Source organism: Zingiber officinale, chromosome 8A (genome assembly GCF_018446385.1).
Source record: "Zingiber officinale cultivar Zhangliang chromosome 8A, Zo_v1.1, whole genome shotgun sequence".
Taxonomy (NCBI): Eukaryota; Viridiplantae; Streptophyta; class Magnoliopsida; order Zingiberales; family Zingiberaceae; genus Zingiber; species Zingiber officinale.
In genome coordinates, this window is record NC_056000.1 from 129,461,170 (window position 1) to 129,479,445 (window position 18,276).

At 42.0% G+C, this 18,276-nt stretch overlaps 1 protein-coding gene across 1 annotated transcript; it reads right to left on the reverse strand.

The window, feature by feature from the left end:
- Window positions 1-3,250: 3,250 nt before the first annotated feature.
- On the reverse strand, window positions 3,251-17,168 carry LOC122011249. Its single transcript, XM_042567642.1, has 6 exons — window positions 16,824-17,168; window positions 16,675-16,739; window positions 5,787-6,116; window positions 4,829-4,889; window positions 4,530-4,733; window positions 3,251-4,144 (listed from the first exon to the last, which is right to left on the reverse strand). The coding sequence occupies exons 1-6, from the start codon at window positions 17,166-17,168 to the stop codon at window positions 3,251-3,253; spliced, it is 1,899 nt and encodes a 632-aa protein (XP_042423576.1).
- Between the last annotated feature and the right edge of the window lie 1,108 nt (window positions 17,169-18,276).

Here is an 18,276-nt window from a genome sequence, read left to right on the forward strand (position 1 = left end):
ACCTACCGTCGAATCCACCAGTTGATCTATCCGGGATAGCGAATAGAAAGCCTTGGGGCATGCTTTGTTTAAGTCGTGGAAGTCGATGCAGACCTGCCACTTGCCGCCCGGCTTGGAGACTAATACTCGTTAGCCAGCCAGCTCGGGAACTGCACCTCGTATGTGGCCGGCCTCCAGGTTTTTCCACTTCCGCTCGGATGATGGCATTCTGCTCGGCACTGAAATCCCTTTTTCTCTGCTTCACTGGCCGAGCGTCCGGTCGGACGTGCAACTCATGCTGCGCTATGCCCGGCGAAATTCCAGGCAATTCATGTGTCGACCAGACGAACACGTCATGATTTCGTCGGAGGCATTGGATCAGCTCCTCCTTCTGCTTCTCCTCCAGATCAGAGGCGATAAAAGTTGTAGCCTCCGATCGAGTCGGGTGAATCTGGACTTCCTCTTTTCCTCGTAAATTAGGTGGCTTTTCGGTGATAGCATTTACCTCGATTGACGCCTTCGTCGATGAAACCGGCGTCGGAGACGTAGGAGATGTTGGCGAGGGGGTCGACGTAGGAAGAACCAGACTCGATGCCGCAGTCGATGGAGAGGAAGCCGAGGGCGTCGGTGGATCGAGAGCGAGCTCCGGCGGAGGCCATGGCGAAGGCGAGGAGGAACGACCACAGAAATTTGGAATCCATTTTCTTCTTCCGGTTTGCAATCGCCATGGCGAAGCAGAGCTTCTTCACATTGATGCGCGTTTTATGCACCATTTTGGTGTCTTGAAAACTTTCACTTCGCTCCCCGTTGTTTCTCTTGTTACAAATGAGTCCCGAGCCTCTAAGCTCATCAAAAGTGCGTGACCGCCAAGTAGTGTAATTTTGCTATTACGCTTTTTCCTTACGTTAATTTAGTACTCCTTGCCGAATGATTCAGCCTTTGCCCGCTCTTGGCTACAACCAACTGCGTGGATCTGTAGCTGCCGGACGCCCGCCTTTCTGGCTCAGTTGGAGTCTCCTCCGGTCGGCCCGCCAGCAATAACGTTAATCTCGCCCCGGGAAGTATTGCTTCTGTTTTCCTCTTCCCGAGCGGACGGTCGTGACCATTCTCTGGACGCCCGGCGATTCTCATGTCTCGGAGATCGGTGTCGATCGGGTGTCTGCTGATGTCGCCTTTCAGTGCGGGTCCGGTCAGCTTCATGGGTCCTTTGTCTCCTGTCGATGGGAGGAGACTGTCGTTCGGCATTCCTGGGGACGGGATTGACCACGAAGGGAAGACTTCGACAATCCTTCGTGTTGTGCGTATTCGTCTGGTGGAAGGAGCAGAACATAGGGGTCCACCTCTTCTTTGGCTTGGGCCGAGCGGCAGCCACTTCTTGTACATGCGACCTGGCGTGGGGGGATCGGATTGCTTCAGTTTTTGGTCCTCTAGGTGGCTGTTGAGCGGCGTGCTGTCTCCGCTCGGCATGAATAGGTGCCCGCTCGGTGGGAGTTTCCTTTTTCTGGGCGGCTTGTGCTTCTTCCACGTTTATGTATTCGTTGGCCCGATGTAGCATATGATCATAATCTCGGGGCGGCTTTCGGATGAGCGACCGGAAGAAATCCCCATCCACAAGGCCCTGAGTGAAGGCATTCATCATCGTCTCCGATGTGGCCGTTGGGATATCCATCGCCACTTGGTTGAATCGCTGGATGTAGGCTCGAAGCGATTCTCTCGACTCTTGCTTGATGGCAAACAAGCTGACACTTGTCTTCCGATAACGCCTGCTGGCGAGTGGTGGAGGAAGGCCGTTCGAAGTCCTTGAAACTAGTGATGGATCCGTCCGCAACCTCCGAAACCACCGTTGGCCGATCCAGAGAGTTGTAAGGAAGGCGGCACTTTACTCCATCGTATATTGATGGAGCATAGCGTGTTATCAAACTTACCGGATGATCATCGGGTCCGTTGTTCCGTTGTACTCGCCGATCGTCGGAGGCACGTAGTGCTTGGGTAGAGGGTCTCGCAGAATAACCTCCGAGAATTGACGATTGATCCGCTCGGGAGATGAGTCCGCTCGGGAGCTTTTCCCTTTCCTGTCATCCCGCCTTGGCATTTCGTCTGAAGAAGAGCCTCTATCTCGATTAGTTGGTGCGGCTTGCGAAATAAGGCCCGAGGAATCTGACGGTGGCTTGAGGTGCTTCCGCTCGGCCACCGACGCAGATGTTGCTTGTTGCTCGGCTCGTTGGTGCTTTTTGTTTTGCTCCATAAGTTTGGTGGCCCTCATCTCGACTAGAGCATCGAGTTCTTCATTGAAAGCGTCACGGTGTGTTGTCGTCCGGCCTCGTCCATTGTTCTGTTCGAATGCAGTGCGTTCCCGAGCGGCGCCAAATTGATCCTGTTCGAACCAAGGGTCAACGAACGGCGGGACGTGGCGCTCCCCTCTGGATCCTCGGGTGCTCGGCGAACTGCAACAAAAGCCGGGGAGGGTGTCCTGCGTCGGCCCTCCGCTCAAGTCGGCGAGAAATAGCAAAGAAGTGGCTTTTAAGTAGAAGACTCGTGTACCTCCGGTGAAGAAATGGAGACCTTATATAGACCTCTCAAAGAAGCTTGGGCGCGCCAATCAAAGCAACCACCTCCTTTTGACCATGCCCAGGTATGGGTCTGTCAGAAGGGTCATGCCCAGACATGGATCTGTCAGGAAGACGTCCATGAGGCCATATTGCTACTGTATCAACCTTTCCATGATGTGACGGCGAGATCTTCCATCGTGCAATCTTGTGTACGGCCCAACCATCAGACATGCCTTCTCTGACATCCCAGATCCCGAGACAAGCGAATAGGCCGCTCGACTACCTTTGTACCCTCGCCCTTATCTTGGCCGAACAGGCGACCCGCTCGGCCCTTCGATCCTAGCCGAGCGGGATACGGGCAACCCGCTCGGCCCTTCGATCCTCCTGCCTTAGCGTCGGAAACCCAAGTCCATGGATGGGTTATCTCTAGCTCCGCTCGGACCCTTCAGAGGGTGGGCCCCCCATTCTTACCGCCGGATCAATGCTGTTTCAGAACTAGACTAGAGATCATACAATGCAGACCCTTATCAAAGTTTTGCTTTATGATGTAATGGGATAGCGTTGGAAAGGAAATTCAACTCATCCTGCCATTGTACAGGAAGTGAATTCTGTTTGGCGGGTTTATATAGGTTTTAGTGCAAAACTAACTTTCCACCATGTATTAGCATAATCTAGAAGCATCAGGCAGTAGATAAATAAGTATTAGCATAATCTTATTGTTATTATTTTTGATGTATTGCAAATTTTGCATCATCACTATACCAATTTCTCACATATCTTTCAAATGTTACTATCATTCTCGTGCGTGAGGTCAAGTTGTGTGGACTAGTTTGGTATAGATGGATATTTCCATTTGAAAGATGTATGAAAACATTGAAGCCACTATCATTCTCAATATCGTTGGGATACCCACAAGATGCATCAGAATTAGCACATACAGATCCATTTGTTTCCTCCAAATGATCACCTACTGCATCACATTTTTCATTGTCTCTCTTAATTCCATTTGTCCTCGAATTCATTTCAGCACCAATTACCATTGAATCATAATGGCTGCCACCCAAATTCGAAGAATTGGAATGTTGAGACACATAAGAATTGTTGTTGGCTAGTTCTTTCCGTCGACTAGTGTTAGGATCCAAATCTTCTATTTTCTTAGAAGCAACATTGATGCTTGTATTTGGAGCAGCTCTTGGTGCTGGAACAGGAGCTCTTGTGACCCTTCCATATTTGGGTGGCAAGGTCTTTCCATTACTTGATGCCAAGCAGCTTGGGCAATGCCATTCTGCTTTAGGAATGTCTTTGCTGCCATAAGATTGAAGACATTTCAAATGGTTTCCTTTCTCACAAGCATCACAGACAAGCAAACTTTCTGTATCAGAAATCATATTTTTGCATATCTGGCAATTTAAAGAAGCATTCATATAGTCACTTGATGGAGGAATCCAGTTTGGGTGATCCAGAACCTTCGATTGCAATATCCTCTGCACACTCTTACCAATCTCATTGTGATTGGTATAAAGAGAAGGTGCATGAAAGAATGCCAAGCCTTGAGTAGGTTGATGTGTAATATGCAGGCCTCCTTGTCCTGCTTGAACTGTAGAAGACTTTATTTCCTGATTTTTCATCTGATGACTAATACTAGTTCACATAAAACTTCAGTAAAGAAGGCCAAAATATTTTAATACTTTTTAGGAACTTGATAAATTTGAGAAATTAAGAAAAAAGGAAGTAAGAAAAATGATAATGCATTAATCAAGTATTCAAGCCATAACAAAGCAAAGGAAGTCAGAATTTCACATCATTGATAGATAATACGGACAGATATGGTCTAAAGATTTTACCTTGATCTTGTGTCAGATAAGATGATCCACTAGGTCTAGCATTTAATCCATTATGTGCTGAAGGAAAAGCCTTATCACGGAAACTAGATGAATGTTTAATGGTATTGACACCAGCTTGCGCATCACTAATGAGTGACTACTTCAAATTAGGGGCAACCCAGGCCAGCACAGGAACATGAGATATAGTTGAAGAATTATGAAAGCCTCTAGAGGATGTTGGCATAGGACTCTTGTCCTGTGAAATCCTAGAAGCACCAGATGCAATGGTACCACGAGATTCAGATTTTGCACCAACACTTACAAGAAGCTGTTGAGAGGAATGAACTGATGAATGCACGTTTGTTTCCTTGGACACTTCCATCTGTAGAATTAGACCACAAGCATAGGTTATCAAATAAGTTCTACAGTTATTAAACACTTAAGGAAAATGTCATATCAGATATCTTACATTCAAACAAATTCTGCCGTGAAAACTGGAAAGCTAGGTATTTTCAAATGCTGTGCTTTCCAATACAAGCTAAAAAAATAACATGGATATCAAGTAACATATTAACAATGCATAATTATCCATATGTAAGCAAAATATAACTAAACCTCATTACAATGTTCAGAAATTTCTTTGTATTTACTTATGGTATAGAAAGAAATCAGAGATTTGATATTGTCATTCCCTTCTTAAAGAACAATAAAACAACAAACATGTTGAAACCACATGATTTTGCTGATTTGACAGTGACAATCTTTACATTTCAATAAAGTTGCAGTATCATGATTATTTTTTTTTTTTAAAAAAGCATAATCTTAAGTCAATATATGCCTTGAGCTAGATGCTAGAGAGCATTTCAACCAATTCGGGAGTGACAATCTTTACATTTTAATAAAGTTGCAGTATTATGAAATAAAAGGCATAATTTACTACTAAAGCATTTTCTTCACTGGATTTAATCTAGAGAGCAAGTCAACAAGAAGAGTGAGTGAATGGAGATTATGACCTGGATCTTTCATAGACCTAACTTTTTAATACAACAAAGAAATGATACAAGGACTTGGGTCAACAACGCAAACAAAAAAAATTGGAGCAAATAACAGCCATTTCATAGAATATTAATTTTCTAGGTAAACAAAAACTCGAAACAACATAATTATGCGAGTCTGCAGGATTCAACAGACACATGAAAGGTAAATACCTACTGAAAAGCAATGTAAGCAGGCATACTAAATGAAAATAATAAGGCATAATATGCAACCACTTGGATCTCACTAGATGCATGTTCTCCCACCACTGTACTCTATTTGGGGCTATCTCGTACTAAGATCAAGAGCAACTATTGTTAAGGCAATTGGATTCCTTGACTCTAAGCGAAGGAACCAAAACGGGGCAGGAAGACGGACCTTTTTCTAGGTCAACATCAACTTCTCTGCGATGGACATCATGGGCGGTTGGAATCCCAAAGCAGGATCCTTAGACTTGTTCAGCTCGAGATCCTCCGCCACGACCCTCACTGCCTCCGTGGAGACGAGATCCTTCGGTTTGGTGGCCTCGCACATCACCACAAGCCTCTCCTTGGCCTCGGTCACCAGCGCCTTCTCGGCCGCCGCCGGCTCCTTGCCGCCTCGCATCTGTCCCAAGGCCGACAAAACCATAACGATCTCCGCGACTCTCTTGAAATCACCGTCGTCCCTCGCCCTCTTCCTAGTCTTCGGAGCTGCACTGGCGGAGGGGCATTCAATAGCGACGATGAAACTGGAAGGATGTCAGTAGCGACGAATGGATAAAGGAATGCGAAGAAGGAATCGAGCGGTGGTCTTGGGAATGTGAAGAAGGGCGTTGGAGGAGATGCTGTGTGGTTGGACGGAGAAGCATGGGCGTTGTGTGTTGATCATGATCGGGAGAGGAAGGGGCGCGATTTAGGAAGGGGAAGAGGGAGATGAGGCTGAGAGAGATGGTCTGACGGCTAGCGGCGAGGAGGGAAATGGTGGTGGCGTTGTGACGACATACAGTGGGCGCGATATAGATTTAAGTTTGGAGGTAAATTTCGGCTAAATATTGAGAAAATTAAATTATTTTATTTTATCATAGACATTAGGTTTTAAAAACCGCAGTTAAAATCGGTGTCTATTAACGAAAAAAGCGCTCATAGACATCGGCTTAAAAAACCGATGTCTATGAGCGAAAATCTGCGCTTATAGACACCGGTTTTTGGAAAAACCGGTGTAAAATACTCAAAGACATCGGTTTTTGCTTAAAACTGTTGTTGTTCCACCGATGTCTATGAGGGTTTTTCTTGTAGTGTCAATATTTAACGTCGGATCTCAATGGTCTTCCGGCCGGAGGGTTTATAGTCGCCGGTCCGACTCTCGATATTTAACGTCGGAGCTCGACGGCCTTCCAGGCTAATTTCAACACGGATGATATACGCCCTGCCGAGCGGCACGGGGTCTTCATGTAGTAGGTCGTTCGGCGAATAATGCAGAATGCGTTTTATCACTTTGCTTCCTGCATTAAAAGGACACAGGCGACCAAGACATTCATAAAATGAATTACATCGGCGCACCTCTCACCCAGCTCGGTACGGCTGGAGATGATTTGCGCTCCATGGTCGATCCAGCTGCCGTCCATCTTCATCCTCCAAATAATAGGCACCCGAGCAGAGCTTTTCGATGACATTGAAGGGGCCTGCCCAAGGAGCCTCCAGCTTGCCCACGTCCCCGACCGACTTTACTTTCTTCCACACTAGGTCGCCGACCTGGAATGCTCTAGGGATCACGCGCCGGTTGATCCGCTCGGGGGAGGCGTTCGTTCGGGGAGCCTTGCCTTTTCTGTAGTCTCGCCTGGGCGCCTCATCGGATGAGGATCCTCGATCAAGGTTAGCTGGTGCGACTTCAGGAGGCGTACGGAATAGGGCCCGATGAAATGGAATCGGGGCAGGCGGTGCTTCTCCTTGAATGTCGATTGGATCCTTATCTCAGCCCCATGATGAGATGTTCTCCGGTCGGAACTCTGCTGCCGCTCGGCCTCCTGACACTGATGTCGCTTTTGCTCCAGTCGCTTGGATCGCGCCTTCTGTTTCTGTTGCTCCACGAGCTTAGCTGCTCTTGCCTCGATTAGAGCGTCGAGCACCTCCTGGGAGAGCATCACGGTGTGAGGTCGTCCAGCTTCGTCCATCTCTTCCACTCGGATGCAGGTGCGTTCCCACAGATGGCGCCAATTTAATCCTGTCTGAGCGCTGAGTCGACGGACGCTGGGGATGTGGCGCTCTCCTCTATCTCTGACCAGCTGAACGGATCTCCGGCGAACCTGCAAGGAAGTCGAGCCGGGAAGGGGTTCCTGGCGACGACCTTCCGACGCTCAAGTCAGGCAAGAGGAAAACGATGAGGTGGCTCCAAAGATGCGAGATCGCGTACCTCCGGCGAAGTCTGAGGGCTCTTATATAGAGCTGTGGGGAGACTTATGCACACCTACCGAGGCATACACGTGTCCTTTACCATACCTCAGTATGGGCTTACCAGAGGAGCATGCCTGACACCATACTGCTACAGTCCGAGCACCTCTCTGATGGGACGGCAGAACCTTCCGTCGTAGGATTCTGCGTATGGCTTGGTCGTCGAACATGCCTATTGTCAGAAGATGTTCCCCAATGTCCCCTTGTCTTGTTGTCTCTTCTCTCCCCGCACCAGCGTCCAGCCGCTCGGCAGGCACATCACTTCCGACCGGACGTAGGTATTGGTCCAACCGGGAAGATTCCCGGTCGCGTGCTCGGCTGAGACTGTTCCTTCACAGCGTTGCTGCTTTATGCCTCGGCCGAGCGGGCTACCCGCTCGACCCAGCGACCCTGTTCACATGAGCGTCGGAAACCCGACTCCCCTTGGGGTTGTCTTTGATTCCGCTCAGACCCGTTCGGCCGGTTGACCCGACCCTTCTCCGATCGGCTGGCCCTCAGGTTGACCCTTTTGACTTTTGACCTCTACGTGTCATTGACTCCCCTCAAAGGGGGTCCCCCGTCCTTACTGCCGGATTAAATCTTTTAAAACTTAATTTCAAAATTATTTAAAAAATCATTTAAAAAATTATTTAAAAATCTTTTAAAACTTAATTTCAAAATTATTTGAAAAATCTTTTAAAAATTATTTAAAAATCTTTTAAAACTGAATTCCAAAATCTTTTAAAAATTATTTTCTAAAGACTAATTAATTTCAATCAAAGTATCAATTAATATAATTTCAAAATTCAAATTCATTATCTATATAATTTTAATTCTCAAATCATATTTTCAAATTTGGATTGTAAACTCAATTAATTTGTAACATATTTTAAAATAAAAAATCACTGAAAATACAAGTTTATATGACAATATATTTAAATAGTGATATAGTTAAATTAATTCCATCTCACACTCACTCATATGATAAACAAGTTTGATAACCTAGAATGGGTGAGATGGAAACTTAGGAATATATATATTATGTTTTTTTTTGCTTGGATTCTAGGACCCTAAGGACTTATTTTGACATTAATTAAGGGGGAGTGAGTGGAGTCAAGCTAAGTTTCTTTAAAATAAATTGTGTGGTTTTAATTATTTTTAAAAGTTATTTTTTAAAAAAAAAAAATAAAGCAAGTCCAATTTTTTAAAAATATATCATTTAATTAAGCTTTAAACCTTTCATCATCTTATACTTAAAACTATTTTTAAAACCAAGTTATTTTCAGAAAGCTACATAAAGTTCATTTTGGCAATATTATTTTTCACAAAAAATTACTAAGTATTTTTGCATTTCTAATTTCCTTTCAAAACAATCATCTTCAAAGCTGAAGTTTTTTTTTGGCTAAGTATTTTTTGAAAAAGCTTTTTGAACTTAACAAAATGTTTTTCAAAAGCTTTTCAAAATTTAGCTAAGTACTTTTTTTACCAAAAAAAAAGGTCTTTCAAAACTATCTCAAATTTGACTAAGTGTTTCTGTTTGAAAATTGAGCTAAGTATTTTTCAAAAGCATTTCAAATTTAGTTCAACTTTAGCTTTTCAAATTTGACTAAGTTTTTTTTAAGCAAAGGATTTGACTATGTTTGTATGACAAAATCCTTTTTTAAGCTAAATAATTAATCAAGCAAAGGATTTGACTATGTTTGTATGACAAAATCCTTTTTCTAAGCTAAGTAATTAATCAAATTTTTATCAAAATCTAAGTACTTAACTATGCTACCCTTCAGGGGGAGCTTAAAATTAAATAGAATATTTATCTCTCTTCTTAATTGTTTTTAATTTATGTCAAAGGGGGAGAGAAAAGTCAAAGTTAAGAAATCAAGAAATTAAACATAATGAAAGGGGGAGCATAAGCTTTAAATTTTATTTATGTATTAATGCTCATGGTTAACTTCCGTTATTTATTCCTTTATTTAATGTTATGTTTTACTTAACTTTGAACCAAGTTTACCATAATAAAAAAGGGAGAGATTGTTGGTGTAGTGAGCACTAGATGATCGAATCTGAGTTTTGATTATGGCAAAGGGTTCAAAGTTAAGCTGCGGTATTATCTAATAAGGTTCATGGAGCTTGCAAGAAAGTCCTAAGTGGTACTTAGGCAAAAGTCCTAGCTGCGGTTAGGCAGGTGAAAAACCCTAGGGGGTGGTAACCCTAGGTCATAGGGGGTGGTAACCCTATGCAGAAAGTCTTGACGGGTCGAGAGCTTCAGGCAAAAGTCCTAGGGGGGTAACCCTAGGTGGAAAGTCCTGGTGTCGCGAACCAGGTGAAAGACTGGACCAGCCGGGAAGCGGAAGTCCAGCAGAAAGTTCGGAATCTTCGAATGCTGAGTAAAAGTCCAGTCAAAATGGAGGATCGCACTGGCATCAGGTAAATCTCCTGAGTGGAGTAGGTGAGGACGCGTTCCCCGTAGAGGGAACAGTAGGCGTTGGGTCGACCTAGGGTTTCCGGTTGGAAATCCGAAGTCAGACCCGGACAGTCCGACGACTGTCAAGTATATCTATCATTTTGTCTCTGTGCTAACTTTGTTTTGCAGGGTTTGTGTTTGGGACTAACACATTTTTGCAGGAACAAATGAGCAACTTAGACCTCGGATGAACAGTGTCCGAGGCGCCTCGGGTGCTAGCCGAAGCCAGCTGTCCAGAGACGCTGGAGGCGCCTCGGAGGTCACTGGAGGCGCCTTGGACCAGGCGTTGGAGGCGCCTTGGAGCAGCTTGGAGGCACCTTGGACCAGGCGTTGGAGGCGCCTTGGAGCAGCTTGGAGGCGCCTTCAGTGGGATAAGACACGACCAGATCAGAGCTGATCCACGCGTACGACTCAGCAGCCTGGAGGCGCCTCAGACAGGCTTGGAGGCGCCTCCAGCACTGTTTAAAAGGGGACTTCGAGCAGCAGCTTAGAACAAGCATTAACAAGCGATCCTTCTGCGTTCAACTGCTAACGAGTTCATCCCGAAGTGCTGTGACGACATACCGACGACCCGGAACTCTAGATTTTGATATTCTTACTGTCGGTATTGTTTTCCTTTATAGTTCTAATTGTAATAATCTTGTAACAATTTTTTGAGCTTATAGCTATTGCCCACCGAAAGCGGTCAACGACCGCGGGCCTTGGAGTAGGAGTCGCCACAGGCTTCGAACCAAGTAAACGACTGTGTCCCTCTGTGTTTGCTTTGTTTTTCTTACTTAATTCCGCTGCGTAGTTTCAACTATGTTTTAAATCGAACGAAATTGCCACGAGCGCTATTCACCCCCCCTCTAGTGCTTTCGATCCAACAGAAGGAAAATGAGTCGAGCAGCAATGCTTGTATAAGTACGGTGGGTAGAGACCGACCGAGCGAAAGAGGCCGATTGAGCGTTTAGGTTCGGCAAGCCGAGACAGGTCGAGCAGGAATAGCCGGTCGAATAGAAGAAGCATTTAGCCCCACAGCAGACAAGGCACAGTATGCTCGGCAGGTAAAGACCGACCGAGTATCTAGGTTCGACCGGCCGGGACAGGCCGAGCAGGAACAACCGGTCGAGCATAAGAAGCATTTAGCCCCGCAGCAGACAAGGCACAGTATGCTCGGTAGGTGGAGACCGACCGAGCGAAAGAGGCCGACTGAGTCTTACACCGTTTAACTTCTCATAAACTCTGGAACATAAATCATATGGAAATACTTTGTGATTGTACCAGGGCTTAACTAATTTGGCGGGAAATGTCTTCTAGAAGCTTATACAGGTTTGCTAAATGACAAAGAAGGTATATCTGGGGTACGATAAAGATTCCTTAAACTATTTTCGCAAGTGGTGCTTACGTCATCTCATAACCAACTCCAACAAACCGGGGTCCACCTCATGACTGTGGAGGTCAAGTGAGGTGGTATAAAAAGAGGAATCCTCTCCACTGGCCAGGTATGCAATCATTCCTACACAACTCATACCCTAACGGAATTTTCGGTTGTTCATTGTCTTCTCTCTCTATTCTCGCCGGAAAACTAACTTGAGCGTCGGAGGGCCTGGCCAGGGATTCCCAACCCGGTCTTAGGTCGCTAACGCTTTGTTGGTTGGTCGATCGGTGTGCAGGAAGGCAGAGCTATTCATCGGAGTTTTGGATCTGCGATTTATGCCTCATCATCCTCCTCCTCCTCGGGCTCCTCTTCAGATCTGCTTTGGTTTTCTCATATCTGTGGAGATTCATCCACTGAGGTTGTCACGTCCTATTCACCGGAGTTTTGGATCTGCAATTTATGCCTCATCATCCTCCTCCTCGGGCCCCTCTTCAGATCTGCTTTGGTTTTCTCAGATCTGTGGAGATTCATCCACTGAGGTTGTCACGTCCTATTCACCAAAGGAGCACTTTGCTGTGTTGGACCTCTCGCTGCTCATCTTCCCTAGGGTCATCATTAGGCATCACCCCAGCTAGAGTCGTCAATTTGGGTTGGGCCCGTCTGGTTGGCCCAGCCCGCCAAACAATTTAAGCGGATTGAGTTGGAATTTATCAACCCAAGCCCGCCATGGACCGACCCGCCTAGGCCCGCGACCCGCAGGGGTCGGCCCGCGATGGGCTTGGGTTGGCCCGTGGGTTGAGAAACACATGTAAGTTAAGTTTTTTTTGTCAATTTATTATCTTTTTTTGTTATAATTGTAAAATAAAAATAGTACTATTCATCCCACATAACTACTCGTTTGTGTTCATTTATATTTAAAATACATGTTTATGGATACATTTGGTTGATGAAATATTTTTGAAGTAAAACATTGAAAATATAAAATATTTTTAAATTTTTTTTTAAAAAAATTGATAGGCCCGCGGGTTGGCCCGCCAAACCCGCAACCTGCCTCAGATTGGGTTTGGTTGGAAATTTTTCAACCCGCCAAGTTGACGGGTCGGCCCACCTCGCCCTCCAAATGGTTGGTCCGCCACGGGCCGACCCGCCCCGCCATGGGTTGACCCGTTTAACAGCTCTAACCCCAGCTATCCATCTCGCCTATCTCAGACAGGATCAGAACTTATTCTAGAAGGTCTTATGTTGGGGTCAACAATTAGTTCTTGTGATTCACTTAGTTCAAGTCTAATTTCATCATCTTATGTATTTCTTATAATTTGATTATTTTCTTTGATTAAGTCAGGTAGGTTGTTTTTTTATCAAAAATTATATTGGTTATTTCTTCAACTTTTAGGGTATTTTTATTATAAACTTTATAAACCCTACTGGTTTTTGAATATCCTAAGAAGATGCGAGTTGAAGATTTAGATGTAAATTTATCTAAATAGTCCCTAGTATTTAATATGTATACTTTACATATAAATTTTTTTAGATAATTTAGATTAGATATTTTATTGTATTATATTTTTATTATAAAACTTATTAATTAATATTCTATTTTAAATATAACATGCTGTGTTTATTGCTTTAGTCTAAAATTGATTACTTAGGTTATATTCATTTAACATGGTTCTAGCAATTTCTTGTAATGTTCTATTTCTATGTTCTACTAAACCATTTTGTTGGGGAGTTCTAGGACATAAGAATTCATGATTATATCCATTAGTTTGACAAAATTCGGTAAACCTATAATTTTTAAATTCCTCTCATGATCACTTCATATTCTTTTAATTTTGTATCTTTTTTATTTTCTATTAATTTGCAAAAATTATTAAAGATTTCAAAGATTTCATCCTTAGTTTTTAGAAATTTTATCCAGGTAAATCTTAAGTAATCGTCAATTATAACTAAGCAGTATTAGTTTCTCCTTAGTGACTTGGCTCCGTGTGAATCAAATAGGTCTAAGTGTAGGAGCTCAAGTATTGAGTTGGTTCATTTAGGTTTGTTGGTTTGTGAGTTGACTTAGTTTGTTTACCTTGTTGACACGCATTACAAACTATATTTTCTAAATTTTTTAATCTAAGTAGACCTCTAACTAAGCCATTTTGACTCATTTTTGAAATGAGTCTAATGTGAGTGTGACCCAACCTTCTGTGCCACAATTTGGTTTCCTCTATTTGTGTCAAGAGACACTTGAGTGAGGAGGTTGATAGGTCAATTGTATAAATGTTATTTTTCCTGATTCCCTTAAGTGTAATTTGAGGAGTTTCAATGTTTTTGATTAAACATTAAAGGTTAGAAAAGGTTACTAGGTAACCAGAGTCACACAGTTGAGTAATGCTAAGTTAAAATTGAATTTATTAACTAATAGGAATTTTCAAATAATAAAATCAGAACTTAGTTTGATATTACCTATTCTGATTACCTTAAGTTTTTCGTCATTGTCGAATGCAACTGACCCTAGGTTTTTGAGTTTTAGCTTGGTGAACTTCAATCGGTCTCCAGTGATGTGTCTGGAGTATCCACTATCCAACATCCATTGGTCCAAATCGTTATGTACTTGCACATAAGGTATTTGATTTGGATCCAATTTAAACGGATTATAAGATAGATTGATTGAGTTCAACCCCTTATTTTTCATCTCACCCAATCTAGGTTGTCAATCATGTTATACCTATGGGTGATTGTGAGATGGTTGATTGAGTTTAACTTTCGTTAATTGGTTAGATTTAAGTTAATTTAAGTTAATTGATTAGATTTGAGTTAATTTTAAGTTAATTGATTAGATTTGAGTTAATTTAAGTTAATTGATTAGATTTGGGTTAATTTAAGTTAATTGATTAGGTTTGAGTTAATTTAAATTAATTGATTAGATTTAAGTTAATTTAAGTTAATTGATTAGATTTGAGTTAATTTAAGTTAATTGATTAGATTTAAGTTAATTGATTAGATTTGAGTTAATTTAAGTTAATTGATTAGATTTAAGTTAATTGATTAGATTTGAGTTAATTTTAAGTTAATTGATTAGATTTGAGTTAATTTATTATATTTGAGTTAATTTAAGTTAATTGATTAGATTTGGGTTAATTTAAGTTAATTGATTAGGTTTGAGTTAATTTAAATTAATTGATTAGATTTAAGTTAATTTAAGTTAATTGATTAGATTTAAGTTAATTTAAGTTAATTGATTAGATTTGAGTTAATTGATTAGATTTGAGTTAATTTAAGTTAATTGATTAGATTTGAGTTAATTTATTAGATTTGAGTTAATTTAAGTTAATTAGTTAGATTTGGGTTAATTGATTAGATTTAAGTTAATTGGTTAGATTTGGGTTAATTGATTATATTTAATTAAGTTAATTTAAGTTAATTGGTTAGATTTGGGTTAATTGATTAGATTTAAGTTAATTGGTTAGATTTAGGTTAATTGATTAGATTTAAGTTAATTTACCTAATTTTTTTATCTAAGTCCATCTCACCCTTTTCTAGATTGTCAATCAGGGAATCTTATAAGTTTTGTGAGATGATTCATTTTATCTTTAGATTATATTAAAGTCTAAAGAATTGATTTACATTTGAGTTAGACTAAGGTTTAACAATTAGTTAAATAAATATTTATTTCAATAATTGACTTTCAGGTTGTGGCGAGGCACTAGACATTCTTAGATATTGGAGCAACAACTACTTCTAGACAAAACTTCTTAAAGAAATTAAATATTTACTTTCTTTCTGAAAATCTTAGGTCTAACTAGTCAAGTATGAATCAAGCCTGAGTCCTTATCAACCCTAGTCTAAGCATGTATAACGAAAGCAGTAAAGCAAACATCAAGTAAGTCTATCTAATAATGGTGATGGTCTTTCTATTAGCTTCCCCTGGATCATAGCCTCGATAGGTCTATCAAGGTAATGGATTTGATCCTTGGGGATCCAATATTGACCAAGTCTAACTTGATTAATCAAGTTAGACTTGGGGACCCATGCTTGGACTATTCTTTTATTTGTTCAATTAACAAGAGATAAATAAGATTTAAATTTGTATTTAGCCTTATATCCAAGTCTAGATCGATTGTATACAACTCTTTATTTTCCAAGAATTAGATCAAGATTCTTGGAACCCAAGGTGAACTGTTCCAATATTTCATTTAGTTCCTTGACTTGACTTTTCAGTCGGAAATTTTCTTTCTCAAGTTGTTAGACTTGAGTTGAAGTTCCAATATGAACAGATTCAGTCAAGGAGCTTGGGTTAGTCGCTTCCTTAAGAGTTGTTACCTCCTTTTGGAGTGACTTGACCCGAACATTGGATTTGGCTAGCTTACACATGAGATAATTTACTAGGTTATGTAACTTATCTACTTGAGAAGAACTTACAGCGTGGTTAGGCGCTTCAGAAACGGATACAGATCCATGACTTCTTTCGGACTCGATTTCTAATTCACTCTTGGTTTCATACTCGATGACTTGTTCTCGGGCCGAAAGTATGAGGAAGCTTGTTTGTTCGAGATCTTCATCAAAATCTTCTGATGAAGATTCATCCCACGTTGCCTGCAGTGCTTTCTTCTTTAGTTGCTTCTTCATTTCCTTATGGTATGGACAGTTGGCCTTGATATGTCCTCTTTTGTTATAGCCATAGCAGGTGACTTCAGACTTGGCCTCTGGACTTGGTTGCATTGTCTTCAACTGGATCACCTTCTTGATCTCCTTTTTGGTGAATCCTTTCTTCTTCTTGTACAGTTTCCGAACTAGATTTACAAGTTCAGCGGTAATTTCATCTACTTCTTCCAAGTCTAGTTTGTCTTCGGGCTCGAGTTCAATCTGGTACTTCTTTCTAGTTTCCTTCGTCTTATTTGTACCTGTAATCAACACAATACTTTTCTCAACTGGCAGTGCATTAGTTTGTTCATGTAATTCAAATTCTAAAAATAATTCATCTAGCCTAATTAAGGAAAGATCCTTGGAAACTCTGTAAGCATCTAATATGGATGCCCATAAGGTATTGCTTGAAAATGCATTTAACGTGTACCTGATAACATCGCGGTTTTTCACCTTCTGATCGATTGCGTGGAGGCCGTTGAGCGGGTCTTGAATCTGAGTGTGAAGTTGGTTTGCCGATTCACCTTCTTACATTTTTATATTGTATAATTTATTAAGAATTAAGTTTCATTTACTTACTTTAGTGTCGGAAGTGCCCTTGTGTAGCTCGATTAGCTTTTTCCATAGGTATTTGGTGCTTGAAAATGGATCGACTTGGTTCAGCTCTTCTTTGGTTAGTCCATATTGTAGAGTACATGTTGCTTTGGCGTCGACCTCGATCTTCTTCATCAGATTTGTGTCCCAGTTCTCGCATGATATTGGTTTTACAGCATTGTTGAGTGGAAGCGCGAAGCCGGTTTGGATTATCATCCACATCTCTACTTGAGTCTTGAGGTAGTACTGCATTCGACCCTTCCAGTAGCCGAAGTCTTCACCAAAGAACAATGGAGGGTGTGCAGTGTTATAACCTTCTTTGTGGGCCATTGAAAAGAGCTCTTGCACAACAAAAATAAAAACTTGTCCCAAGATTAGGTCTTGGCTTAGTAGTGAGGAATAAAATATTAAACAAATAAAAGAACTTGAGTGGTGTTGCACCAACTTCGAAAAAGAAGAAAACTCGATTACGAGAAAATTGATCAGAAAGAGGTAACTGTATCAATTCCGATCGACTCCAAAAAATATGAAAACTAATACCACGAAACATTTGCTTGAATGGTGGTTTCATCGATTCGTAGCGGCCCCGCTCTGATGCCAATTATAGGATCGATGCGTGCTAGAGGGGGGGGGGGTGAATAGCACTCATGACTTTTTCACTTTTCGGGAAACAACTGGAGATAAATGCAGTGGAAATAAGTAAATAGATAAAACAAGCGCTAACACTTTTGGCTACTTGGTTCGGAGCTTGTGACGACTCCTACTCCAAGGCCTACGATCGTTGATCGCTTTCGTTAATCACTATAAGTTTGAGAAATCTTTTACAAAGATGACAAGTATAAGTATTGAAATTGACAACAAGATTTACCGATAATAAAGAATATCAACAGTTAGTCGATTGTTGGAGCAGTGTTTGGACGTTGGCGGATCGTCTCAGAGCGACACACAAGGGAGCAGAAGTTGTTCATATTCAGATGTTCAGAAGTGCTGGTCGAGGCCCCCTTTTATAGCCGAGTCAAACATGATCTAGATCCACTGATCTCAGGATCACTCTTTGACTCGACACTAATCTGTCGACCGATCCAGGTGTTCGGTCGACCGAATCTTCTGAACCTACCCAGCTTCCCATCCAGATTCTGTTACTTCGGTTAGAGCCTTCGTTCGATCGACCGATCCCGTTGTTCGATCGACCGATCCTGCTTTCCTCGCTGGCTTATCTGGTCCGATCAACCCACTCCGATCGAGTCAGTGCCTATCCATGGTTCGGTCGATCAAACCCAAGGTTCGGTCAACCGATCCCTTGGTCAAACCCGATCAACTCGCTGGAAATATGATCTTTTTGCTTGGGGGTTCGATCGACCAATCCAGACGTTCGATCGACCGAACAGGGCAAAATCTGACCCTACAAAAATGTTAGTCATATTATAAAATAGAGTTA

Bases quoted from the DNA above. Each gene is read 5' to 3' on its own strand.
- LOC122011249 (XM_042567642.1), bottom strand. From the start codon at position 17,168: ATGGCCCACAAAGAAGGTTATAACACTGCACACCCTCCATTGTTCTTT. The intron at 6,117-16,674 runs GTACACGTTAAA...ACATCCTTCCAG, and splicing joins AAAAACCGCGATGTTATCAG to TTTCATCGTCGCTATTGAAT. The intron at 4,734-4,828 runs GTTTGAATGTAA...CTAATTCTACAG, and splicing joins CAGTTTTCACGGCAGAATTT to ATGGAAGTGTCCAAGGAAAC.